Source organism: Sus scrofa, chromosome X (genome assembly GCF_054392235.1).
Source record: "Sus scrofa isolate SSC_HxYL_T2T_F1_AM1 chromosome X, Sscrofa_HxYL_maternal_Yorkshire_Landrace_v2.0, whole genome shotgun sequence".
Lineage (NCBI taxonomy): Eukaryota > Metazoa > Chordata > Mammalia > Artiodactyla > Suidae > Sus > Sus scrofa.
Genome location: NC_139401.1, coordinates 134,081,563 through 134,108,594, shown reverse-complemented (window position 1 = coordinate 134,108,594; position 27,032 = coordinate 134,081,563). Strand labels below are relative to the sequence as shown.

Here is a 27,032-nt window from a genome sequence, read left to right as displayed (position 1 = left end):
CCACCCATGTTCTTTGTAAAACTATTCATAGTAGCCAAGAAATGAAAGCAAGTAGTCAAATTCATAGAGAAAAAGTACAATGGTGTTTGCCAGAGGCTGAGGGAAAGGGAAGGGAGTCAGTGTTTAATGGGAAAAGAATTTCAATTTTGCAAGATGAAAAGAGTTCTGGAGATAATTTTGGTAGTGGCTACACAACTATGTGAATATGCTTAATGCTACTGAACTGTCCACTTAAGAATGGCTAAGATAGCCAATTTTATGTTATATGTATTTTACCACAATTAAAAAGATCTGAGGGAAAGGAAGAGGCCGCTTCCTAGCTTGCAAATGCCTTGTTAGGGAAAAAGGTGCCCATGAATCCTGGTGAGGGCCTAGCAGGAAGTCAATGGCCTCACTTCATGGTCCTGCAACCTGAGCCAGCATTTGGGATAAATGACCTGTACCACACAATTGCCTCATGGGATATCAGAGAAGGATGCCTGCTAAGAGGAACACTTTGGAAGGCCCTGAGGGATCTGTGAACCACTCTCACATTTTACCTCTCAGGCTTTCTAGCCTTCTGACTTTCAGCTCCACATGTCCTGCAAATTGGACTGAGACCCATGCAACTTTACTGGCTTCTTAGCCAGGCACCTGGGGAAGAAAAGCCAGAGGAGGCATTGCCCCACAATCCTACATTTGAGTCATCAGAAGAGTGGGGACCTGGTAAGCCTAAGCTCCTGCACAGGGTGGCTCTTGCAAGCCAGAGAAGCTCAAGGGCACAAAGGCAATGTGCACAGAAGCCCCCACTATAGCAAGTAAGAGGGGTGGGGTGACCCTTGGCCTCAGATTGCAGTCGTCTGGGGAGAGTGGCAAGATGCAAGGCTGCATGGGGGTGGGGCGACATCCTCAGTGTGCAGCACTCCATGGGCCATGGAAAGAGGTTTGGAGTTTATTTTGAGGAAAGTAAGGAGCCACTGGAAGGTTTAAGCAGGGTACAAATGGATCTAATTTATTTTTTTAGTTAAGATCCTTTTGATGACTGTATAGAAAGAAAAAAACATGCAGGCTGGAGGAGTCAAGCTCTTGCCGTTCTCCCCACTGGCAGCAGCAGATCAGAGAAGTGAGGCCTTGGCCCTGTGCCCTTTCCTTGCACCTACCAAGGCATAGCAAGCAGAGGCTAGGAACCATGAGGTTGTGGGTTCGATCCCTGGCCTTGCTCAGTGGGTTAATGATCCGGCATTGCTGTGAGCTGTGGTGTAGGTCGTAGACTTGGCTCGGATCCCGAGTTGCTGTGGCTTTGGCATAGGCTTGTGGCTACAGCTCCAATTTGACCCCTAGCCTGGGAACTCCATATGCCACAGGAGCAGCCCTAGAAAAGCCAAAAAGCCAAAAAGCCAAAAAAAAAAAAAAAAAAAAAGAATGGATAAGCAATGAGGTCCTACTGTACAGCACAGGGAACTCTATCCAATCACTTGTGATAGAACATGATGGAAGATAATATGAGAAAAGTAATGTATATATATGTATGAACCGGGTCACTTTGCTGTACAGCAGAAATTGACAGAACATTGTAAATCAACTATACTTAATTAAAGAATTTTAAAAAACGCCTTAAATAGCCACAATCTTGATAAAGAACAAAGCTAGAAGTATCAAGCTCCCTGGTTTCAAACTATTCTATGTTTTATTGTAATAAAAGCAGTATGATACTGGCACAAAACAGACGCATAGATCAATGGAACAATATTAAGAACACAGAAGTAAACCCACACATATACAGACAGTTAATCTGTGACAAATGAGCAAAGAACATAAAGTGGAGAAGGATAGTCTCTTCAGTAAATAGTGCTGGGAAAACTGGACAACTACATGCAAAGAATGAAAAGACCCATCATCTTACACCATACACAAACTTAACTCAAAATGGATAAAAACTTGAATGTAAGACCTTAAACCATACAATTCCTAGATGAAAACATAGGCTGTAGCCTCACTGACATTGATTTTATTGATGTTTTGTGGATCTGATTCCAAAGGCAAGGGAAAAAATATTCTATTTTGACTACATCAAAACAAAAGCCTTCTCAAGAAGGATTTGCACAGCACAGGTAACTACATTCAATATCTTATAATGACTTAAAATGGAAAATAATTTAAAAATTATATACAACTGAATCACTTTGCTGTACAACTGACTTTAACACAATATTGTAACCCACTTATATACTTTAATAAAAAATTGAGGGCTCCCCACTATAAAAAAACATAAACAAAAGCTTCTGAACAATGAAGAAAACCATCATTAAAATGAAAAGTCAACCTACCAAACGGGAGAATATTTTTGCAAACCATATATCTGATAAAGGGTTCACATCCAAAACATACAAAGAACTCATACAACTCAACAACAAAAATCCCCAAACCATCTGATTTAAAAATAGGCAGAGGATCTGAATAGACATTTTTTCCAAAGAAGATATGTGGATGGCTGACAGGCACATGAAAAATCCTTCAACATCACTAATTATCAGGGAAATGGAAATCAAAACCACAATGAGCTATCACCTCACACCTGTCAAAATGGTCGTCATCAAAAAGACAACAGATAACAAATGATGGAGAGGAAGTGGAGAAAAAGAAACTTTTGTACACTATTGGCGGGACTGTGAATGGTGCAGCCACTATGGAAACCATTACAGAGCTTCCTCAAAAAATTAAGAGTAGAATTAGCATATGACCCTGCTATTCCACTTCTGGGTATTTATGAAAGAACATAAAAAACTAATTTGAAAAAATATATGCACCTGTATGTTCATTATAGCTGTATTTACAAGAGCCAAGATATGAAACAACCTAAGTGTCCATAAATGGATGAATCGATAAAGAAGATGTGGTATATATATATACATATATATATATATATGGAATACTACTCAGCCCTAAAAATAATGAAATCCTATTAACTGTGACAATATGGATAGACCTTGAGGATATTATGCTAAGTGAAATGAATCAGGAGATAGACGAATACTGTGTGATTTCATGCATATGTAGAATCCAAACTACAAAGATACCACCAAAAAAGAAAACTATAGGCCAATATCTTTGATGAATATAGACGCAAAAGTTCTCAACAAAATTTTAGCCAACCGAATCCAATAACATATCAAAATGATCGTACACCATGACCAGGTGGGATTCATCCCAGGTTCACAAGGATGGTTCAACATATGCAAATCAATCAGCATCATACACCACATTAACAAAAGAAAAGTCAAAAACCATATGATCATCTCAACAGATGCAGGAAAAGCATTTGACAAAGTCCAACATCCATTCATGATCAAGACCCTCACCAAAGTGGGTATAGAGGGAACATTCCTTAACATAATCAAAGCCATTTATGACAAACCCACAGCAAATATAACACTCAATGGAGAAAAGCTGAAAGCCTCCCCAGTAAAATCTGGAACAAGACAGGGATGTCCACTCTCCCACTGCTATTCAACATAGTATTGGAAGTCCTACACAGCAATCAGATAAACAAAAGAAATAAAAGGCATCCAAATAGGAAGAGAAGAGATAAAACTGTCACTGTATGCAGATGACATGATACTATACGTAGAAAACCCTAAGGACTCAACCCAAAAGCTACGTGAACTGATCAACAAATTCATCAAAGTAGCAGGATATAAGATTAACAATCAGAAATCAGTCACATTTCTGTATACTAACAATGAAACTCTAGAAAAGGAATACAAAAACACAATACCTTTTAAGATTGCACCCCAAAAAATCAAATACCTCGGAATACACCCGACCAAGGAGGCAAAGGACATATATGCCAAGAACTGTAAAACATTAATCAAGGAAATTAAAGAAGATGTAAAGAAATGGAAAGATATTCCATGTTCCTGGATTGGGAAAATCAATATTGTAAAAATGGCCATACTACCCAAAGCAATCTACAGATTCACTGCAATCCCTATCAAATTACCCATAACATTTTTCATAGAACTAGAACAAACAATCCAAAAATGTATATGGAATCACAAAAGACCCAGAAAGGCCAAAGCAATCCTGAGAAACAAAAACCAAGCAGGAGGCATAACTCTCCCAGACTTCAAGAAATACTACAAAGCCACAGTCATCAAAACAGTGTGGTACTGGTATCAAAACAGACAGACAGACCAATGGAACAGAATAGAGAATCCGGAAATAAACCCTGACACCTATGGTCAATTAATCTTTGACAAGGGAGGCAAGAACATAAAATGGGAAAAAGAAAGTCTATTCAGCAAGCATTGCTGGGAAACCTGGACAGCTGCATGCAAAGCAATGAAACTAGAACACACCCTCACACCATGCACAAAAATAAACTCCAAATGGCTGAAAGACTTAAATATACGACAGGACACCATCAAACTCCTAGAAGAGAACATAGGCAAAACACTCTCTGACATCAACCTTATGAGTATTTTCTTAGGTCAGTCTCCCAGAGTAACAGAAATTAGAGCAAAAATAAACCCATGGGACCTCATCAAACTGACAAGCTTTTACACAGCAGAGGAAACCAAAAAGAAAACAAAAGGACAACTTACAGAATGGGAGAAAATAGTTTCAAAGGATGCAACGGACAAGGGCCTGATCTCTAAAATATAGAAACAACTTAATACAACTCAAGAGCAAAAACACCAACCACCCAATTGAAAGATGGGCAAAAGATCTGAATAGACATTTCTTCAAGGAAGATATACAGATGGCCAACAAGCACATGAAAAAATGCTCCACATCCCTGGATATTAGAGAAATGCAAATCAAAACTACCATGAGATACCACCTCGCACCAGTCAGAATGGCCATCATTAATAAGTCCACAAATAACAAGTGCTGGAGGGGTGTGGAGAAAAGGGAACCCTCCTGCACTGTTGGTGGGAATGTAAGCTGGTACAGCCACTGTGGAGAACAGTATGCAGGTACCTTAGAAATCTATACATAGAACTACCATTTGATCCAGGAATCCCACTCTTGGGCATATATCCGGCCTGGCTCAGTGGGTTAAGTAGCTGGCATTGCTACGTCTGTGGCATAGGCTGAAGCTGTAGCTCCTATTCAACCCTTGGCCTGGGAACTTCCATATGCTGCAGATACAGCCATAAAAAAGAAAAAAAAATGACTGAACTCTATCATGTATTAGAAACTCATTTCAAATATAATAAATAAATTGAAAGCAAACAGGAACATCATCGCAGCTTTATTTTTTTATTTTATTTTATTTTTGTCCTTTTAGGGCCACACCTGTGGCATGTGGAGGTTCCCAGGCTAGGGGTCTTATCGGTGCTACAGCTGCTGGCCTACGCCACAGCCACAGCAATGCCAGATCTGAGCCTTGTCTGCAATCTACACCACAGCTCACGGCAATGCGGAATCCTTAACCCACTGAGCGAGGCGAGGGATCGAACCCGCAACGTCATGGTTCCTAGTCAGATTCATTCCTGCTGTGCCACGACGGGAACTCTGCAGCTTTATTTGTAATAGTAAAAAATTGCAAACAACCAAAATGTCCTTTACTAAAAGAATGGTTAAAGAAACTGTGCTTTTACGTCAGTAGTTTTCAGCTCTCTTGTCCCTCTTGAAAATCTTCCTCCGGCTCAGCTAATCTGGTTGCCATCCTAACCAGGAATTCCTTGCTCATCTCGATTTCAGTGCCATGGACACGCCTGTCCCACATTTGTAATGCCTTCTGTTTCTATCCACTGCTTTCATCTGCAGTTGGCTTAAAACTCACATTCTCCAGGAAGCTTATCTGACCAACTCCACTCTATTAGGATCCTTTCTGTACCCACTGCGCCATGACGGGAACTCCTGTATCACATCTTCTTAATCCATTCATCTGTCAATGGACAATAACACAGGGCACCCAGTTAACTTGAATTTCAGATAAATAACGATAATTATTTTCCTCTTCTTTTTAGCATGAGACATTCTTATACTAAACTTTCTTTGTCACAAAATTAAAATAGTAACTGGAGGTCTTGCACTTCATCTAGCAACTCAAGTTTAAAGGTCTTAAAAACAAACCTGACCCCCTTGCTGTACAGTGGGAAAAAAAAATAAAGGTCTTAAAAACAAATAATCTTCAGACATTGGTTACACTTGTTGACTATGTTACTTTCAAAATTTGGGAGTTCCCACTGTGATGCAGTGGGACAACAAATCTGACTAGTATTCATGAGGTTGGGGGTTCGATCCCTGGTCTCACTCAGTGGGTTGGGAATCTGGCATTGCTGTAAACTGTGGTGTAGGTTGCGGCCGTAGCTTGGATCCCACATTGCTGTGGCTGTGGTATAGGCCGGCAGAAGTAGCTCTAATTAGACCCCTAGACTGGGAACTTCCATAAGCCAACAGTGTAGTGCTTTCCCATACATGGACTACTACTTTGCAATAAAAATGAACAAACTTGATACATGCAATGATTTGTATGGCTTAAGGGGCATTATTCAGAATGAAAACATCCATTCGCCAAAGGTATCATTCTTTATGATTCTGCATATGCAATTTTCTTGAAATAACAAAGTTATAGATATGGAGAATACACTATTGGTCTCCAGGGATAGGAATTATGAGGGTAGAAGGATGAATATGAGTATAGAGGGGCAGCACAAGGGAAGGCTTTATGATGATGGAATAATTCTGTATCTTTTTTTTTTCTTTAGGGCCGCGCTCACGGCATATGGTGGAAGTTCCCAGGCCAAATTGGAGCTACAGCTGCCCACCTACACCACAGCCACATCAATTCAGGATCCGAGCCACGTCTGTGACCTATAGCACAGCTCATAGCAATGCCAGATCCCCAACCCACCGAGCAAGGCCAGGGATAAAACCCGCATCCTCATGGATACTAGTTGGATTCATTTCTGCTGCACCACAACAGTAAATTCCTGTATCTTGATTGTGGTGGTGGTTGCACAAATCTACACATGAAAAATTGAACTATACTAATACATTGTATCAATGTCAGTTTCCTGGTTTTGATATGGTATTATAGCAACCCCTGGGTGAAACTAGATGAAAGGTACACAGAACTTTTCTGTATCATCTTTGCAACTTCTTTGAGCCTACAATTATTTGAAAAGAAAATTTTAAAAAAGCAAACGCAGAGTTCCATTTTTAAACTATTTATTTATTTATTTTATTTTTACAGCCACACCTGTGGCATATGAAGTTTCCCGGGCTAGGGGTCTAATTGGAGCTGCAGTTGCTGGCCTACACCGCAGCCATGGCAACACCAGATCCAAGCCACATCTGTGACCTATGCTGCAGTCTGTAGCAATGGTGGATCCCTAACCCATTAGGCAAGGCCAGAGATAGAACCCACATCCTCATGGAAACTACTTTGGGTCCTTAACCCAATGAGCCACAGTGGGAACGCCATTTTTATAGCACATTTAAAAAGATACCCTAAACAAGCCTCTTCATGAAAACTACTAAAATACTAAGTCAAAGCTTCTTAAATGCATCACTCCTTGGTAATCAAATTTGGAATTCACAGAAGACATAAATGAAATGATAGCAGGAATCCCGGGAGGTGGGAGGGTATAAAAGTCAGCTTTTATCCTTGAGGTTGCTGAAAAATTTGGAAAATTTGAGGTTTCATTTTGAGGGCTACATAAAGTGCATAGGGTAGATTTCCCAAAGTGGGAAATCTAATGGGAGATTAGTAGGAAGTCTAATAGAAGATCCCCTGCTTGGGAATTAGTTACACCATTACTAAAAGGATAAATAATAATAAGCCTGCCAGATAGATAGAATGGCAAGGAAATTTGCTTGCTATGGCCTTGGCATTGGGTAGAGGAAAAAATTTTATCCCCCCAAATTATAATACAAATATAAAAATTACAATATTTGTAAATTACATACATCAGGAGGCACTGGTATCCAGAGCATAAAAATAATTTTTTATAAAAAGAATTCTTATAACTCAAAAATAAAAGGAAAAATGTTGCAATTTCAAAATTGCCAAAATATTTAAATAGACCTTTCTCCAAGACGATATAGGAATGGCCAATAATTACATGAGAAGATCAAGATTTTTTGTTCTTAGGGAAATGCAAATCAAAACAACAATTAGGAGTTCCTGTTGTGGCACAGTGGTTAACGAATCCGACTAGGAACCATGAGGTTGCAGGTTTCGTCCTTGGCCTTGCTCAGTGGGTTAGGGATCCGGCGTTGCCGTGAGCTGTGGTGTAGGTTGCAGACTCGGCTCGGATCCTGCATTGCTGTGGCTCTGGTGTAGGCCGCGGGCTACAGCTCCAATTCGACCCCTAGCCTGGGAACCTCCATATGCCGCAGGAAGCAGCCCTAGCAAAAGCAAAAAGACAAAAACAAAAAACAAAAAACAATTAGATACCACTTCACAATCATTAAAATGACTAGAATCTAAAAGGCAGGTAATAATGTGTTGGTAAGGATACTTTGCTGGTGGGATTGTAAAACGGAGCAGTCACTTGGGAAAACTATTTGGCAGTTGTTCAAAAAGTTAAACATTGAATCATTGTTTGACCCAGCAATTGTACTCCTGTATATATATTCTGGAGAAGTGAAAATATATGTTCACACAAAAACTTGAACAGGAATGTTTACAGTAGCACTATTTAAAATACCTCAAAGTTGGAAAAAACCTAAATGTTCATCAACAGATAGGTTCAAAACTCTGGTATATCTATACAATGGAATATTATTTTACCATAAAAATAAAGATATTATATGGGCTACAACATGGATGAAGCTCTCAAAAATATTTTGCTAAGTGAAAGGAGCTGGACCTAAAAGGTCACATATTGCATGATTTCACTTATATGAAAGGTCTATAATAGGCAAATTTACAGAAACAAGAAGTAGACTAGTAATTGTCAGTGGTTGGAGGTGTGGGGGTTGGGAGGAAACGGGGAGTGAATACTGAGTACAGGGTTTCTTATTGGGTTAATGGAAATGGTCTAAAATTGACTGAGGTGGTGGTTGCCCAACTCTGTGAACATACTAAAAACTACTGAATTGTACATTTTAAATGGGTGAGTTTTATGGTACATAAATTATATCTCAATGGAGCCTTTTTTAAAAAAAGCAAGTTGCAGCATAATATGAACAACATGATGTGATTTATGTAAATGGTTGAATGTTTGAGAGTGTTAGAAACTTTCCATAAACAGCTGAATCTGTTATTTACTGAATCCATTACTAATTAAAAAAATATATATGCTTATTGACAGCCTAATTCTGTGAGGAATCTGCCTTTCTCCTGTGAAAACCGAGCAGGCAGGGACCTTGTGGCAGCTTTAAGTCCCCACACATCCCCATTTCACAGATGAAGAAACCGATACTTAGAGAAGAGATGGCACTTGCAAATTAGTTAAGTCAGTAGTAGAGCAGGGAATAGAATATGAATCTATTAATCCCTTGCCCAAGGCTCTTACCACTGGACAACTTTTCATTAATCTTCTTCCTGCTCCCTTTTCCTTTCTGCTCCCTCCTCTTCCAAAACAGCCCTTTTGATTATTTGCTTCCTAGGTTTTTAAAAGGTTTATCTTCCTTCCCTTTCTCCTTACCTTTCTCCTTTCTCCCCCCCCCCTTTCCCTTTCCTCTATCCCTTCATCTTTTCCTCCTTTCTTTCCTGTTTAAAAAACAGGGCTACTATCCTCTCAGGGAGCGATTTCAACTGGTTCTTTGTAGTCTACTGTAATCAAGGCCAGACTTTTCCTTAAATCCCCATCATTCCTCAAAGTGCCAGATTCATCCTCTGGGGGTTGCTTTATGTGCCCTAGGCAGCGAGGACTGTAGATCTGGGAGGGGGTGGGGGAAGGTTGTCACACAAGAATAAGTGTAGGAGAGAGTTGACACAATCACCATTCCACACAGTTCTGAGGCTATGAACCTTCTAGCTGAGTGTCTTGGCTTATTAATCTTCTTCATTACTTTTCTCAGCACTGTTGAGTGTCTTTATATTCAAAGTGGGAAGCATGCATTTAAATCATTCTGTCTGGCACTTGGACCAAGGAGCGCTATTTTTTCCCTTCCTTACTAGCCTGTCTTGTATTTGCAGTCTTTGTTTTGCATTATTTAGGGGGTGACTCATGTCTCATTGTTGGAATGAGGAAGCCAAGAGGCCTTCAGGAGCAAGTGATATGGGTAGTGGGTGTGAAGAAACTTATTCTTTAATGCCTGAAGTCTTGCCACAATGTACATTGTCTTAAGGAGACAAATGGTTGGGTGCTCTGTAGGAAAACATTGCCCCAACATAGTGTTTTCCACAACTTGGGGAGGTTTCCCCTTCAGGAAACCAGGTCTGGGCTGACTGACCAGTTCTGACTTTCCTGATATCTCTCTGCTTGTCAGAGATCCTTACTTTCCCTTTCATAACACTCCCAGAACACTACTAAATCAGATTTCTGTATTTGAAATAAAATAACAGCAGACTATCAGCTCCAGAAACACCTTCTTACACACAAAGACACTCCTAGGTCTATGAGTCTGGCTGCTGCCATTATCCAGCTTTATTACATCCAACGCTCACAAAGGGAATTCCTGCTTCCAAAAGTCCCAAACTACCCTGGTTCAGGGCACTTACACTTGAATGCTTACTCCCTGGCCACAAGGCCTTCACCCTTTCTTTGACTTGTTGTGTGGGACTCAGGGAGCATCTTGCCACCTTCTTTATGTGACTGAAGCTCCTAGACTATCATTCTAGGTGAGGGGTGTTCTGATTTCCTGGTGTCCCCACTACTAACACAGGACCTTGCATAGAACAGAGGCTCAATGAATGTCTGTGGAAGAAATGAGCCAGTGAGCAAATTACTTTTCTCTTGATTCTGGAGTTCCCATTGTGGCTCAGTGGATTAAGAACCCAACGTAGTCTCTGTGATGATGTGGATTCAGTCCTTGGCTTCACTCAGTGGGTTGAGGATCCAGTGTTGCCACAAGCTGTGGCATAGGTTGCAGATGCAGCTCGGATCTGGTGTTGCTGTAGCTGTGGCTTAGGCTGGCAGCTGCAGCTCTGATTCGACCCCTAGTCTAGGAACTTCCACATGCTGCAGGTGCAGCTGTAAAAAGAAAAAAAAATTTTCTCCTGATTTCTTAAAGAACCCATGCAAATTCAATTAAACACAGATATTTTAGTTTTCTACAATGACAGACAAGGATAAGAGAGCAAGAATTAACTACTTTTATTTTTCTATTTCTTGACCTCATCAATGTTACTGTGAATTTCTTTCACATGTCCAAGTAAATTACCATTTGGATGCTCTGTTTAGTTCAGGATCACAAACTATGATGGGAGGGTTTCTCAATTTGTTTTACAAAATAGCAAACTTAAACTTGGTCTTAAATTGGATAAGTACAAACACGTGTGATCAATATTCACCAACTTAGATACTGAGCTTATTAACTATTATTATTAATATTCAGAAATCTGTTGCCTTCTTACACAACAATGAGGTATCAGAAAGAGAAATTAAGGAAACAATCCCAGTTACCATCCCATCAAAAAGGATAAAACGTCTAGGAATAAATGTACCTAAGGAGGCAAAAGACTTGTACTCTGAAAACTATAAGACATTGATGAAAGAAATTGAAGATGCACAAAAAGATGGAAAGATATACCATGTTCTTGGATTGGAAGAAACAATATTGTTAAAATGACCAAAGCGATCTATAGATTCAATGCAATGTCTACAAAATTACCAATGGCATCTTTTCACAGAACTAGAACAAATAATTTTAAAGTTTGTATGGAAACACAAAAGACCCCAAATTGCCAAAACAATCTTGAGAAGGAAGAATGGAGTTGGAGGAATTAGGCTTCCTGACTTGAGATTATAAAACAAAGCTACAGTCATCAAAACAGCATGATACTGACACAACAATAGAAATACAGATCAGAGGAACTAAATACAAAGCCCAGAAATAAACTCATGCACCTATGGTCAATTAATCTACAACAAAGGAGGAAAGAATATACAATGGAGAAAAGACAGTCTCTTCAATAAGTGGTGCTGGAAAAACTGGACAGCTATGCTAATGAGATTAGTACATTTTCTAACGCTGCATACAAAAATAAACTCAAATCAGATTTAAGACCTAAATGTAAGATCAGATATTATAAAACTCTTAGAGAAAAACCTAAGCAGAATACTCTTTGATATAAATCACAGAAATCTCTTTTTTGATCTGTTTCTTGAAGTTAAGGTAATAAAAGCAAAAATAAACAGATGGGTCCTAATTAAACTTAAAAGCTTTTGCACAGTAAAAGAAACCATTCACAAAGCAAAAAAGACAACCTACTGAATAGGAGAAAATATTTGCATATGATATCACTGATAAGAGGTTAATATCCAAAATATACAAACAGCTCATAAAAAAGCAATCCAATTAAAAAATAAGCAGAAGAACTGAAAAAAACATTTTTCCAAAGAGGACATGCAGATGGCCAACAGGCACATGGAAAGATACTAATCATCAAGGAAATGCAAATCAAAACCACAATGAGATACCACCTCCCATCTGCAATAATAGCTATTGTTGAAGAGACCACAAATAACAAATGTTGGCAAGGATGTGGAAAAAAGGGAACCCTCCTAAATTGTTAGAGAGAATTTAAATTGGTGCAGCCACTGTGGAAAACAGCATGGAGGTTTGTCAAGAAAGTAAAAATGGAACTACCACATGATCGAGCAATTCTACCCCTGGGTATATATCTGAGAAAAGCAACGCTAATTTGAAAAGATCCATGCATTCTAATGCTCATAGCAGCATTATTTACAATAGTCAGGACAAAGACAAATACCATATGATATCACTTATAACTGGAATCTAATATCCAGCACAAATGAACATCTCCTCAGAAAAGAAAATCATGGACTTGGAGAAGAGACTTGTGGCTGCCTGATGGGAGGGGGAGGGAGTGGGAGGGATCGGGAGCTTGGGCTTATCAGACACAACCTAGAATAGATTTACAAGGAGATCCCGCTGAATAGCATTGAGAACTATGTCTAGATACTCATGTTGCAACAGAAGAAAGGGTGGGGGAAAAACTGTAATTGCAATGTATACATGTAAGGATAACCTGACCCCCTTTGCTGTACAGTGGGAAAATAAAAAAAAAAATAATAAAAAATTTAAAATATTAATTAAAAAAAAACAATAGGACAGGAAAGCAACCTAAGTGTCCACTGACAGATGAATGGATGAAGATTATATATATAATAGAATACTATTCAACCATAACAAAGAACAAAATTTTGCCATTTGCAGCAACGTGGATGGACTCATAGGGCATTATGCTAAGTGAAATACATCAGACAGAGAAAGACAAACACTGTGTGATTATCACTTACAATCTAAAAAATAAAACAAACTAGTGAATACATCAAACACTAGCAGACTTGGAGTTACAGAGAACAAGCTAGCAGTTACCAGGAGGGAGGGGAAGAGGGGCACTATCGGGGTGGGTGAGTGGAAGGTACAAAATATTGTGCGTAAGATACGCCACAGGGATGTATTGTACAACATGGGGAATACAGCCAATATTTCATAAAAACAAAGGATTTATTTCATAAGCACTTTAAATATTGCATAAAAATAAAATATATTGACATTAAAAATAATCTTAAAAGGAAAAACATTTGGAAACTCACTAAAGGAAACAAGGATGAAATTCCATGTCATCATAAAGAAGGGGAACCCAAAGCTGCAATACACTGTGTGCCCCTACCTCACCTGGCCCTCACTACTTAGGAGGTGACTGCTTGGGCCTATAAGGAGCCTGGCCACCACTTGGGCTCAGGACCCCTCTTCCTCAATCACGGCCTCCTCAGACAAGGATAGGAAAGACCTGGGATCCCTCTCACTGACCCTGAGCATATGTTCCAGGACTTGCAACTTGCTGGTCTCCGCGTGGGCCCGGGGACCCCAGAGGAACTCGTAGTGGGCGGGGTTGCTGTGCGGCACCTGGTGGTACTCCAGGTACCCCTCCTGCACCCACACTTGGGTGAGGAGCTCCCTGGGCTCTCCATAGATGCAGTGCTCCCTCCCGGCACACACCCCCATCTTGCCAAGGGCTCCCCAGACCTCCTCCTCAGGGGCGCACTCGCCCTTCAGGAGGATCACACCCAGGAGCACCACCAGGAGGCCGGTCTTGGGCAGGCTCTGCCCATCACTCAGCACCCCATCCCAGGTGAGGCCCAGGGTGGGGACCAGGGCGTAGGTGTGCTCACTGGGGTCCACCTCCTTCACATCCAAGCCAAAGACCAGCTGGATGAGCTCGGAGGCTTGGCTGAGGACCTCAGGGAAGTGGTCCTGAGCATCTCTGAGGACCACACTCAGCATCTCTGCCTGGGTGGTGGGCTCCTTGGCACAATACTTGAGAAGCAGGAACTCCACCAGGTCAGCCACCTTCAGATGCAGAGAGCCTGACTGGGAAGCATCGGCATGTTCCTGGTCATGCGAGGGGCTTGGCCCCTCATCATCTTGGCTGCCGGAAGCATCATCTTTGGATTGGCTCAGTGGAGTGGGGGCCACAGGAGCAGGGGAGGGGCAGACACCTTGAGGGTCCTGGGGGGGACTGGGGGTCTCAGGATCAGCCTCCTCCTCCAGGGTTTCTAGGAACAGGACAGAGTAGGAAGAGGAGACTGAGGAGGAGGAAGACGAGGAGGGTGTGGACTCCTCCTCACCCCAATGCAGCTGGGTCTCCACCAGGTCCTGGGCCTCTGCTGGGTCCTCAGGTTCATCCTCTATCTTGTGGAGCTCAATCTGCTGACGCAGAGGCATGATGACGGGGCCAGGCAGCCAACAGGTGTGTGGGAAGGTGATAGATGGCACCCTGGTCCTGGGGGAAAGAGGGAGTGTGAGTGGCCATGGCTGAGAATCTCAGCCACGGGCTGTGTAAAAGGCCACTTCCCTACAGGTCTTCTCCCTAGGGGAGCTCTTAGGCCTCACAGAGGCTCTCCTCCTGGGCGGCCTGTCCCCTGTGACCCTGAAAGGGGATGCAAGGTGGCTCCTCAGGGTGCAGCCGGCTCAGCGTGTGGATCTGGGGGTCCCTGGGGATGGGGTGACTTGGCCTTGTGGGGTCCCCTCTGCTCTGGGATGGGGAGCCCCTGGGTCCACACTCGGGGCCCACACCTCACCTGGATGCCTGGCACGGCCTGGGCCTCCTGCTCTGTGACACGAGGACGCGGGCCTCACACCTGGGCCTTCACCTCTGGTTCCTGGAGACGCTGTAAGAGGAATGGAGGGGCACCGCGGGTGTAGACCGTGGCACAGCCCGGGTCTCCAGTGCTGGTAGGACGGTTGAACCGGACTCTGGGAGGGCCCCCAGTCCCCGGTGGGTGGTCCCCTCAGGGCTCCGGCCTCTGCTCGCCTTTTCTTGCCAGGCCCAGGCCCTCTCCCCTGCGAGCCTGAGGGAAACTCAGAACGAGACCCCATGTGGACCAGGAAGAGGTGAGGGGACTACACGTGGCCACACCTGCCCAGCAGCCCCCCCCCGGGTCTGAGGCCGGGGAGACTGCTGGGTGCGCCCCTCCTGCCTGGCCTCCCAGCACCCAGCACAGGGCAGCTCTCTGCCCGGGCCCCTCTGCCAGGGGTGGGGTCTGCTCCGTGCTCCCCGGGGGTCCTGGGCGTCGACCTCCGCCGCCCCGAAGCCCCACCCCTCAGACCAGGGACCTCCTGGCCCGGAGACCCTCAGCCAGAGGTCAGGAACCGCCTCCTCTGCTCCTCCTTCCCCCGGGCCTCCTGCTCCCCGCGCCAGGGCAAAGGCTCCCTCGCGGCGCCGGGGTCTGAGGGCCGCGACCCTGCCCGGCATCCAGCCCGGACGCCCGGCAGGGCCCGGGATCGCCCGGTTTGCCCGTGAGGGGCCCGCTCGTCTCTCCGAGGCCCCCGTCTGCCTGAGCCCCGGGAGCCGACGACGGGCCCGGCCTCGTGTGCACCTCCCGGCCCGGGGCCGCCCCGCGCCCTCTCCCTCCGCTCCAGGCCTCGGCGTCTCTCGGGCCCCCCTGAGGGGCCTCACCTGGGTGCCGGCGGGACCCCGGATGCTCCCTCTGCCCCCTGGAGGCCCCGCCTTTTATCCCAGGGCCCCAGCCGCCCTGAGACCCGGATGTCAGGAAGTCAGGCCACGGGGCCACGTGCTCGTCGCTCCCGAGGCGGGGGGATGGGGCTGACTTCCGGGGAGGGCGTCGCTGAGCTCCCCTCCGACTCGGGGTCCAGGCGGCCCTTCCCCCCCCCCCCTCCCCGCGCTCGGGCCCCTCATCCTGAGGCCTCAGCCCGAGCCCCTCCCCTCGGCCCACCTCAGGCCCCGCCCCGCCTGGGACCTGGGCCCCAGGCTCTCTGGGACCCGGAGGGCGGGAAGTCAGGACAGGCTGCCAAGGGCTCATCCGGCACAGGAGCCCTCCAGGCCCCCTGAAAGGAGCAGACTTCCTCAGGGCCCTGCTTTCTGTCCTGAGAGAACCTGGGCCTCCCCTCTGCCCCCCTGAGGGCCCGACCCTCCTGGCACCCGGTCCCCAGACGCTCTTCGACCCGGAAGTCAGGACGCTCTGCCCCACGTTCATCCCTCCCCACGCGACCCCCCCCCCCCCAGGGCCGACAGCAGGGGCGAGCTGCTCGGAGGTCCCCTCTGTTCTTGGGTCCAGGTCCCCCTCAGTCCTCCTTCGGGCGCCTCACCCGGACTGCCAGCACGACCTCGGACTCGACCTCTGCCCTCTGGAGGCCCCGCCTTTTGGGTCAGGTCCCTGAGGTCTCTGAGACCCGGATGTCAGGAAGTCGGGCCACGGGGCCACGTGCTCATCCCGCCGCGGGGCCTCCCAGGGCTGATGGCAGGGGCGGGCTTCTCGGAGATCTCGGACCTGGCGTCCAGGTCGCCCCCACCTCCTCCTCCCTCCTCAGAGTCCTCACCTTGGTCCCAGGTGGACCTTGGATTCTCCCCTCTACCCCCTGGAGGCCCCGCCCGTTATACCAGGTCCCCAGTCTCTCTGTGACCTGAATGTAAGGAGGTCAGGATAGGCTGCCAAGGGCTTATCTTGCCTAGGCGTCTCCTGTGGCTGACCGCAGGGGCAGGGATCTGTGGGGTCCCTCTGTACAAATTGTTTCTAAGTTATATCGTTCTGCTTTTTCCCTTAGTAATGGAGCATATTTGCAAAAAAAGTCTACTTATAAGTGTTTTCAATGAACTGAATTTTGTTATTTAGCTCTACTGTTTTCTATTTCATTACTTTTGCATTTATATTCATTATTTCTTATTTTCTACTTCTTCAGGTTTTTTATGGCATTCATTTCATAGCTTCTTGAACTGCTTGGATGTTTTAAATATTTATTTTCTGATATGTTCAAGGCTATATATATTTCCCTCAGAGTATCACTTGGCCTGTATCACACTGGTAGTGTTATATAGCTTTATGTGTATTGCTTACATTTTTTAGGAGTTGAAGATATCATCATTCTATTCTTAGTTACTAGTTTTTTCAACATACATACACAAAAACTAGAGAGTAAAAATTGTTATTTTTCATCATTCATTTATGTACTTTTTGTTTTGGTCACACCCGTTGCACATGGAATTTCCTCCACCAGGGGTTAAATCCCAGCCATAGCTGCGACCCATGCCACAGCTGTGGCAATGCTGGATCCTTAACCCACTGCATTGAGCCAGGGATCAAATGCAGAGATCTCCACTGCAGAGACAATGCTGGATCCTTAACCCACAGCACCATAGTGGGAACTCCTCGTTTATTTGCTTTTATTTATTAGCGATTTTTTTTTACAGAAGTTTGTTTCACAGCAAAATTGAGAGGAAGTTACAGAGGTTTCCCGTATGGTCTCTGCACATGGATGTTTATAACAGCCTTATTCATAATTGCCCAAACTTGGAATTAACAAAGAAGGCCTTCAGTGGTGAATGGAAATGTAAACTGTAGTAATCCAGTCAATACAACATCATTCAGGACTGAAAATAAGAGAGCTATGAAGTCATGAAAAAACATGGAGGAATTTTTAATGCCTATTATTTAGTAAAAGAAAACAATCTGCAAAGACAACATACTTTATGATTCCAACTATATGACATTCTGGGAATGGCAAAACTATGGAGAGTTTTTTTTTTTTTTTTTTTTTAAATCAGCAGATGTCAGGAGTTGAGGTAGGGAAGGAATTAATAGGCTGATCTCAGAGAATGTTGAGGGCAGTGAAAATGCTCTGTATGATACCATGACGATGGATCCATGTGATACATTGGTTCCAACACATAGAAAGTACAACACCAAGAGTGATCCTAAATATCAGTTATCGACTTGGATTGATTATGAGGTTTTAAGGTAGGTTCATCAATTGTAGTAAATGTACCACTCTGGTGAAAGGTGTTGATAATGGGGAAGGCTATGCATGTCGGGGAGGGCTTCTCTGAGGTCCCTTCTGACTTGGGCTATTTTAATAGGCATACCATAGTATCTTGTTTTAATTTGAATTTCTGTGATGACATATGATGTGCAGTGTCTTTTCATATACTTATTTCCTATATGTAATCTTCTTTGGTGAGGTGTCTCTTAAGGTCTTTGGGCCATTTTTATTTGTATTTGTTTATTTGTTTATTTTAAATTAGAGTATAGTTGATTTACAGTGTTGTGTCAATTTCAGTATTGTACAGCATAGTGACCCAGTCATACGTATATGTACATTCTTTTTCTCATACTATCTTCCATCATTTTAAAATCAGTTTGTTTTCTTTCTGCAGCCTACACCACAGCTGGATCCTTAACCTGCTATGCCACAAGGGAACTTCCTTAATTTTTTAAATAAATATGGCTCAATTCAAATTGTCTATTTCTTCTCCTCCTCCTCCATCTTCTTCTTTTGCTTTTCGTGGCAGCAGGTGTGGTGTATGGGAGTTCCCAGGCTAGGCGTCAAATCGGAGCCGAGTTGCCTGCCTACACCAGAGCCACAGCAACATGGGATCTGAGCCGCATCTGCGACCTACACCACAGCTCACGGCAACACCAGATCTTTAACCTACTGAGCGAGGCCAGGGATCAAATCTGTGTCCTCATGGATACTAGTCGGGTTCATTACTGCTGAACCAGAGTGGGAATTCCCTGTCTATTTCTTCTTATGTGAGTTTTTATGGGTTGTGTTTCTCAAGGAATTGGTTCATTTCATCTAGGTTATCAAATTCGTGGACATCAAGTTGCTCATAATATTTCTTTAATATCCTTTTAATGCCTATGGGATCTCTAGTGATGTCCTTTCCTTCATTTCTTTCTTTTTTTTTTTTTTTTTTTTAGTGCTTTCTTTTTTTTTTTTTTTTTTTGTCTTTTTGCTATTTCTTGGGCCGCTCCCGCGGCATATGGAGGTTCCCAGGCTAGGGGTCCAATTGGAGCTGTAGCCACCGGCCTACACCAGAGCCACAGGAATGCGGGATCCGAGCCGAGTCTGCAACCTACACCACAGCTCACGGCAACGCCGGATCGTTAACCCACTGAGCAAGTGCAGGGACCGAACCCTCAACCTCATGGTTCCTAGTCGGATTCCTTAACCACTGCGCCATGATGGGAACTCCCCTTTCCTTCATTTCTAATGTTACTAATTTGTATCCTCTCTCTTTTTTGCTTAGTTAGCCAGGCTTATCAATTTAATTGATCTTTTCCAAGAACCAGCTTTTAGTTTCATTGATTTTCTGTTGATTTCTCAATTTCATTGACTTGTGCTCTAAGACTTATTGTTTCTTTTCTTCTGTTTATTTTGGATATAATTTGCTCTTCTGTTTATAATAACTACGGTAGAAACATAGATTATAGAAACATAGATTATCTTTTTTTCTTTTTTCTTTCTTTCTTTCTTTTTTTTTTTTTTTTGTCTTTTTGCCTTTTCTCGAGGGCTGCTTCCCGCGGCATATGGAGGTTTGGAGCTGTAGTCACCGGCCGACGCCAGAGCTACAGCAACACGGGATCTGAGCCGCATCTGCAGCCTACACCACAGCTCAGGGCAACGCTGGATCCTTAACCCGCTGAGCAAGGCCAGGGATGGAACCGTCAACCTCATGGTTCCTAGTTGGATTCGTTAACCACTGCGCCACCACGGGAACTCCTCTTCTTTTCTAATATATGCTTTCAATGCTATAAATTTCCTCATGAGCACTGCTTTTACTGCATCTCACAAATTTTGGTAAATTGTGTTTCTATCATTTCTCTGAGATTTCATCTTTGACCTATGTGTTATTTAGAGATATGTGGTTTAATTTCAAAGTATTTGGGGATTTTCCAACTATTTTTCTCTTATTGATTTCTAGCTTAATTCCGTTGTGGTCTGAGAACAGACATCTCTTAAAATTTGTTAAGATATGTTTTATGAGCCTGAATGTGGTCTATTTTGGTGAATGTTTCATGTGAGCATGAGAAGTATGTATGTGTATTCTGCTGTTGTTGGATGAAGCAGTCTATAGATGTCAATTATGTCCAATTGATTGATGATGTTTTTGAGTTCAACTATGTTCTTATTGAATTTCCATCTGCTTGGATCTGTCCATTTCTTTCTTTTTTTTCCCCCTAGATTTAGCACTGCAATATTTTATAACAACAGAAGGCAGCTGGAAATACTACATGCTAACAGACAATATGATACACAAGCCCTGGGGGAGGAGCCATGAGGGAGTGTGGCAGAAGCCACCTGTTTAGACTAAGAGCCGTTCGATGGACTGCTGGATGGACTGGATCTGCTGCTTCAGCTGTGAGCCTTCTCTGATGGTGACAGAACAGGCGATGACAGGCCTGGAGACCCCACAGGCTCGCCCCAGGGCCTGCTTGGAGCGCACAAAAACATAGGGCCCGTTCTTGTCCTCACACAGCAGTGGGAGGTGCAGGATAATCTCCAGGGGCTCTGCATCTGCAGCCGTCACAATGAACACAGAGATGCCTCTGTTGAGGGTTTTGGTGGCCTCATTGGCTCCTTTTCGAAGCTGCTTGTAGTTACACGACTGCTGAACAAGGTCCAATAGTTTCTTGGTGAGGTGGGCATCTGCAAGAGGGTAGGCCTTCGGATTTACATCAGCCTCAGTCATGGCTGCGGTGCCGATATGTCCGTCACTCCTCTAGGAGCACAGGAGACAGAGCGCGAACGCTCACCACTGGATCTGTCCATTTCTGATAGAATGATATTGAACTCTCCAACTATGATAATGGATTTATCTATTTCTCCTTGCAATTATATCATTTTTTATTCCACATGGTTTGACATTTTGTTGTTAGGCACATACACATTGAGGATTGTTATGTCTTCTCGGGGCACTGACCCCTTTAATTTATGGAATTCCTTTCTTATATCTGATAACTATGTTTTTTTGCCTTGATGTCTGCTCTGTTTGAAATTAATATAGCTTCTCCTGCTTTTTTTGTTTGTTTGTTTAGTGTTAGCATAGTATATTTTCCTTTATCCATTTACTTTTTTTTCTGGTATTTTTTATTACTCAATGAATTTATTACATTTGTAGTTGTACAATGATCATCACAATCCAATTTTATAGGATTTCCATCCCATAACCCCAGCGCATCCCCCCACCCCCCAAATATCCATTTACTTTTAATCTAAATGGTTCTTTATATTTAAAGTCGGTTCTTGAAGACAACATAAAATTAGGTCTTCCTTTTTGATCCACTCTGATAATATCTGTCTCTTTTAATTGGTACATTTAAGCCATTGATGTTCAAAGTGATTACTGATTTGGTTGGATTAATAGCTACCATATTTGCTACTGTTCTCTATTTGTTGCCCTTGTTCTTTGTTTCTATTTTTCAGCCTTTTGTGGTTTTTAATTCAAAATTTCATATGATTCCATTTTTACTATTTTCACAGCATATCAATTATACTTTTAAAAACTTTGTTATTTGTTGACTCAGAGTGTGTAATACACTTTTTTTTTTCTTTTTAGGGCCACACCCATGGCATATGGAAGTTCCCACACTAGGGGTGGAATCTGAGTTGCAGCTGCCGGTCACAGCTCACAGCAAAGCTGGATCCTCAACCCACCAAGTGAGGCTGGGGATCGAACCTGCATCCTCATGGATACTAGTCGGGTTTGTTACTGCTGAGCTGTGACAGGAACTCCAGAACTCCTTTTAAGGTTAATCCATGTTTACTTTCATGTAACACTATTCTACTTCATGTGTAGTGTGACTACATTATAATAACGAAATATCCTAATTCTTCCTGTACCTTATAATATTACAGTTATTTTTATATGAGCATATGTAAATATGTGTGTGTATATATATATATATATGGACATATAAATAAATATATTCACAAATACATTGTTGGTATATTATTTTGAATAAAGTGTTATTTCTTAGATGAACTAAAATTTTTTAAAAATGTAAATTTTCATTTACCTTGACTTATTTCGTCTTTTATGCTTTTCCTTACTCTATGTAGATTTGAGTTTGTGATCCATATTACTTTCCTATTCTTGAACTTTTTTTAACACTTCTTAGAAGACAGGTCTACTGGAAACAAATTCCTTCAGTTTTTCTATTTCTGATAAAATTTCTATTTCTCCTTTATGTTTGAATTTTAGGTTGTTGTTTTTTCCTCTGAGCAACTTAAGTATTTCACTACACTCTTTTCCTGCTTGCATGGTTTCTGAGGAGACGTCATATGTAATTCTTATATTTGCTCCTCTATAAGTAGGTTGTTTTTTCCTCTTCTAGCTTCTTTCAGGATTTTTTTCCTTCATCTTTGATTTTCTGTAGTTTAAAAATGATATACCTAGGTGTAGATTTGGCTTTGTTGTTGTTGTTGTGTGTGGTTTGTTTGTTTTGTTTTTTAGGGCCATACCTGTGGCATATAGAAATTCCCAGGCTAGGAGTCAAATCGGAGCTACAGCTGCTGGCCTACACCACAGCCACAGCAATGCCAGATCCCCAACTCAGGAAGCAAGGCCAGGGATTGAACCCCCATTCTCATGGGTACTAGTTGTATTTGTTTCCCCTGCACCACATTTACCTTGCTTTCCTTTTACCAGTTTTCTCTGAACTTCCTGTGTCTGTGGTTTGTTTTCTGTCATTACTTTTGGTAAATGCTCATCATATTATTCCAAATGTCTTCCTTTCCTTTTTCTCTTCCTTTCCGTTGGGTGTTCCCATTACACTTATGTTACACTTTCTATATTTTTCCTACAGTCCTTGGATATTATATTCTTTGTTTTCAGTCTTTGTCCTCTTTGCTTTTCAGAAATTCAGGATTATATTGAGATACCTTTAAGCTCAGAGATTCTTTCCTCAGCTGTATTTAGACTACTAATAAGCCCAGTAAAGAAATTCTTCATTTCTGTTAGTGTTTTTGATAACTTAGCTTTTATTTTTGGTTCTTTCTTAGAATTTTCATCTCTCTGCTTACATCTGATCTTGCATGCTGTTTACTTTATCCATTACAGCCCTTGCTATATTAATCATAGTTATTTTAACTTCCAACAGGTCTGATTCTGATACTTGCTTTTTCTTAACCCACTGAGCAAAGCCAGGGATCGAACCCGCATCCTCATGGATGCTAGTCTGGTTTGTTAATGCTGAGCCACGACAGGAACTTCTGAAAGTTTTTAATTTGAAATTGGGACTTAGGCAAGAATACCTGCTATCTCCATTTCAGTTTACTATTTTGATACAAACACTAGCCAATGCAGTAAAGGGAAGCAGAAAAATAAAAGAGATAGAGATCAGAAAACAAGAAACAGAGCTTCCATGATTAACAGATGATTAGATTGTGTGTGAAGAAAATTCAAAGAACTAATGTTAAACTATTCTGTCAGTAAAAGTGTATTGTATATAAAGGTTGCTGGGTTTAACATTGGTGTACAAAAATCAAGTTTATTTCTATAGCAACAAATAGTATGAAAATGAAAGTAAACAAAATGCAATTTGTAATCTATCATAACAAAATATCAAGTACCAAGAATAATTTTAGCTAAATAATGTTTAAAAACTTTGCGGAAAAAATGCAAAAATGCTGTGTAGCTAAATTAATGAAGATCTGCATAATTATAAAATGTAATACAATCATGGATGTGAAGATTCAATATAGTTAACATATTTACTCTCCCTAAATTAGTCTACAGATTGCAATTCTGATAAAAATGCCCAAAGGCTTTGTGGGTGAATGTATGTATTTACGTGCATGTGTGTATGAAACATGACACGATGGTTGTAAAATTTAAACTGACATACAATATGCTAACAATATCCAAGACACTCTTGAGATAATAGAAGATAAGAGAAGTTATACTACTAGATAAATAAGAATTTTTATATAAATAAGACAATATGCAGCTAGAAACTTCCTTGTTGCTACACAAAAATCAGCTGCAGAGGGATTAAAGATCTACTATTTAAATTGTTATAAAAATGTTCAACCATAATATAATATACAGAATAGTAAAACAAACATTTAAATATTCTGTCATCTAGAGAACCAGCAGTCCAGATCAAGTAGGGCATAGATAGTGCTGGAGAGGAAAAGATTGAAAAAGGCTGGGAACATTGGTCAGATCAATAACAAAGATGGTGGTGATGATATCAATTGGGGAGGAGGAGAGGAAATGATATCTCCTTCTACTACCATTTTTCCTTCTCCCTTTTTCTAGCACTGATAGCCTTGCCACCTTCATGGGCTTTTGCTTTCAAAGAGCAGGAACTGGAGTTCCCATTGTGGTGCCGTAGAAAAGAATCTGACTAGTATCCATGAGGATGTGATCCCTGGCCTAGCTCAGTGGGTTGGGGATCTGGCATTGCTATGGCTGTGGTGTAGGCAGCAGCTGCAGCTCCAATTCAATCCCTAGACCAGGAACTTCCACAGGCCTTGGGTGTGGCCCTAACAATCAAATAAATAAATAAATAAATAAATAAATACATAAAATAAAAAAGAGCAGGAACTGTTACTTAATAGTGGCTTGGGAAAAAGCTACCTGGGCAAATGATTTGTTTATTCTGCCTCCCACTGCACCAGTCTTTTCACTGATCTCTGGAACTCTGGAGAGAGTGTGTTGACACACTCACACATGTATGACTTGATGGTAAGATTTCAGATACTCATGATAAGGGAATATTGGCCTGACTATGGACACCCTGAACAGGCCCGGGAGTCCTTTGTTGACTTAGAGCTAATGATCATCCATGTGGGAAGGGAGGTAGGCCATTATTCCCATTACATGTCAACCACCTGACATTAGTGTTATGAAAGCGTCTTAATGAAGTACTTCAACTGTCAAAATGAGATTTGAAGCTCCTGATTAGAAAGGCTCCATCCAGGCTGGCAGTCTCATTCTCTGAGTGAGAATGAAGTCATCTATAAACAGGGCCACAAGGTCATTAGCTGAGGGTGCCCTACAGGAGGAAGGAGTTCATTTTGCCATCTCATTTACCCATGAGGAGTTGCTAGCTCAGAACTGGGCCCATCTCTGGTGCCACACAGTTCCTTTCAGCAGTCTTAACTTTTGACAAGAGTCTCACAATAATTCAAAAACCCTGAGATTACAAAAGAAGTTTACTTGTAATTTTGTCAGTAATTTCATGGAAGGCTTAGGTCATTCACCTGTAGGCCTACCTTGCTCAAAACTCAGCTATGGTGGAGTTTGCTTTTTTCCTCGGTGTTGGTTTTAGCATCTCAGGTGCAGTTAACCTCTCCTTGTAGCTGGGATTGGGTATAACTTCTCAGAAGTGAAGGTGGAAAGCTCATATAAGAAAGGTCTGCTTCTGGAGTTCCCATCATGGCTCAGAGGTTAATGAACCTAACTAGCATCCATGAAGATACAGATTTGATCCCTGGCCTCCCTCAGTGGGTTAAGGATCTGGCATTGCCATGAGCTGTGGTGTAGGTTGCAGATGTGGCCCAGATCCAGTGCTGCTGTGGCTGTGCATTGGCCGGTGGCTACATCTCCGATTGGACCCCTAGCCTGGGAACCTCCATGTGCCGTGGGTGCAGCCCTAAAAAGACAAAAAAAGGAAGAAAAAATGAAAGAAATAAATAAACAGAGAAAGAAAGTTCTGCTTCTAAGCCTTGAGACATCTAGGGGATGGGTTTCAGTTCTTGGCCCCCAAGACCTCTGGGGTTACGGTAGTGCAGTCTACTTGAAATAGCAAAGGGGATATTTTTGCTTTTCTTAAAGGAAAGGGATGAGAAGAATGCATGCTTGCCTGAAGCTCCTTCTGGACACTGTACCTACACCACATGCCATGAAGATGTGGTCTTGAGCTAGTGACAACTTCCCCAGATGAGAGTGGTGATTGGCCCAGAGTAGCTGGAAAGGACAAATTGGAGTCCTGTCCATAAGGAAAGTACAACTTACTCCAGATGCCAAAAAATACTTCAAGAATGGCAGATACACTCACTGATGAATGACAGATTTTTGGCATTTTAATGTATATTGCTGGCTCATGTGTTAAGGTTAAAGATGAGAAGACTATTACAAAAGGAGGACCTGAATACTTCTGATTAGGAAGAGGAGCAAACAACATCCCTGCAGAGACTGAGGGAAACTCCCAATGGTTGTTGTTAATACTGCTCAGTGAAGTATTAAACTACTCAGTGAAGTAGTTTACTTCTCTTGGGTACATAGCAATCTAAACTTCCTGGCTGCTTATATAGAGTTGGGTCAGGCTATATGTTCTAGCTTCTGAGTTCTGAGTGTGAGTGTTGTGTGTCCTTTCCACCTGAAACATTGAATTACTAGTGTGAGATGCCGGCTATTTTCCCTTTTCCTTGCTACAAAGATTAGAGAAGCAAATGTCATTGAAGCCTCCATCAGCTTATCCCTGAGTGGCTATGATAAGCAGAAGCTCCCCTGATGACCTGCAATGGATACATACTGTGAGAAGGAAATAAGTCACTGGGATTTTGGGGTTGTTACCACAACAGCGCCCACATAACCTCTCTTGATTATCTTAAAGGAACCCTGTTGAGCATTACGTGGTTAGCCATTGTCTGGTGGTATGATGGAGTAGAGTGATTTTTGCTCATTGAAAAGGAAGGTGAGTGTT

The 27,032-nt window shown here is 42.5% G+C and overlaps 1 protein-coding gene and 1 pseudogene across 1 annotated transcript; both read right to left on the bottom strand.

The window, feature by feature from the left end:
- Nucleotides 1–11,187: 11,187 nt before the first annotated feature.
- LOC110257698 (melanoma-associated antigen 8-like) lies at nt 11,188–16,066 on the bottom strand. The gene is made up of 3 exons (XM_085007425.1): nt 16,037–16,066; nt 15,159–15,248; nt 11,188–14,860 (listed from the first exon to the last, which is right to left on the bottom strand). The coding sequence occupies exon 3, from the start codon at nt 14,800–14,802 to the stop codon at nt 13,816–13,818; it is 987 nt and encodes a 328-aa protein (XP_084863551.1). The 5' UTR covers nt 14,803–14,860; nt 15,159–15,248; nt 16,037–16,066; the 3' UTR covers nt 11,188–13,815.
- A 4,504-nt stretch (nt 16,067–20,570) lies between these two features.
- LOC100152658 (NHP2-like protein 1 pseudogene) lies at nt 20,571–21,099 on the bottom strand (annotated as a pseudogene).
- Nucleotides 21,100–27,032: the final 5,933 nt, after the last annotated feature.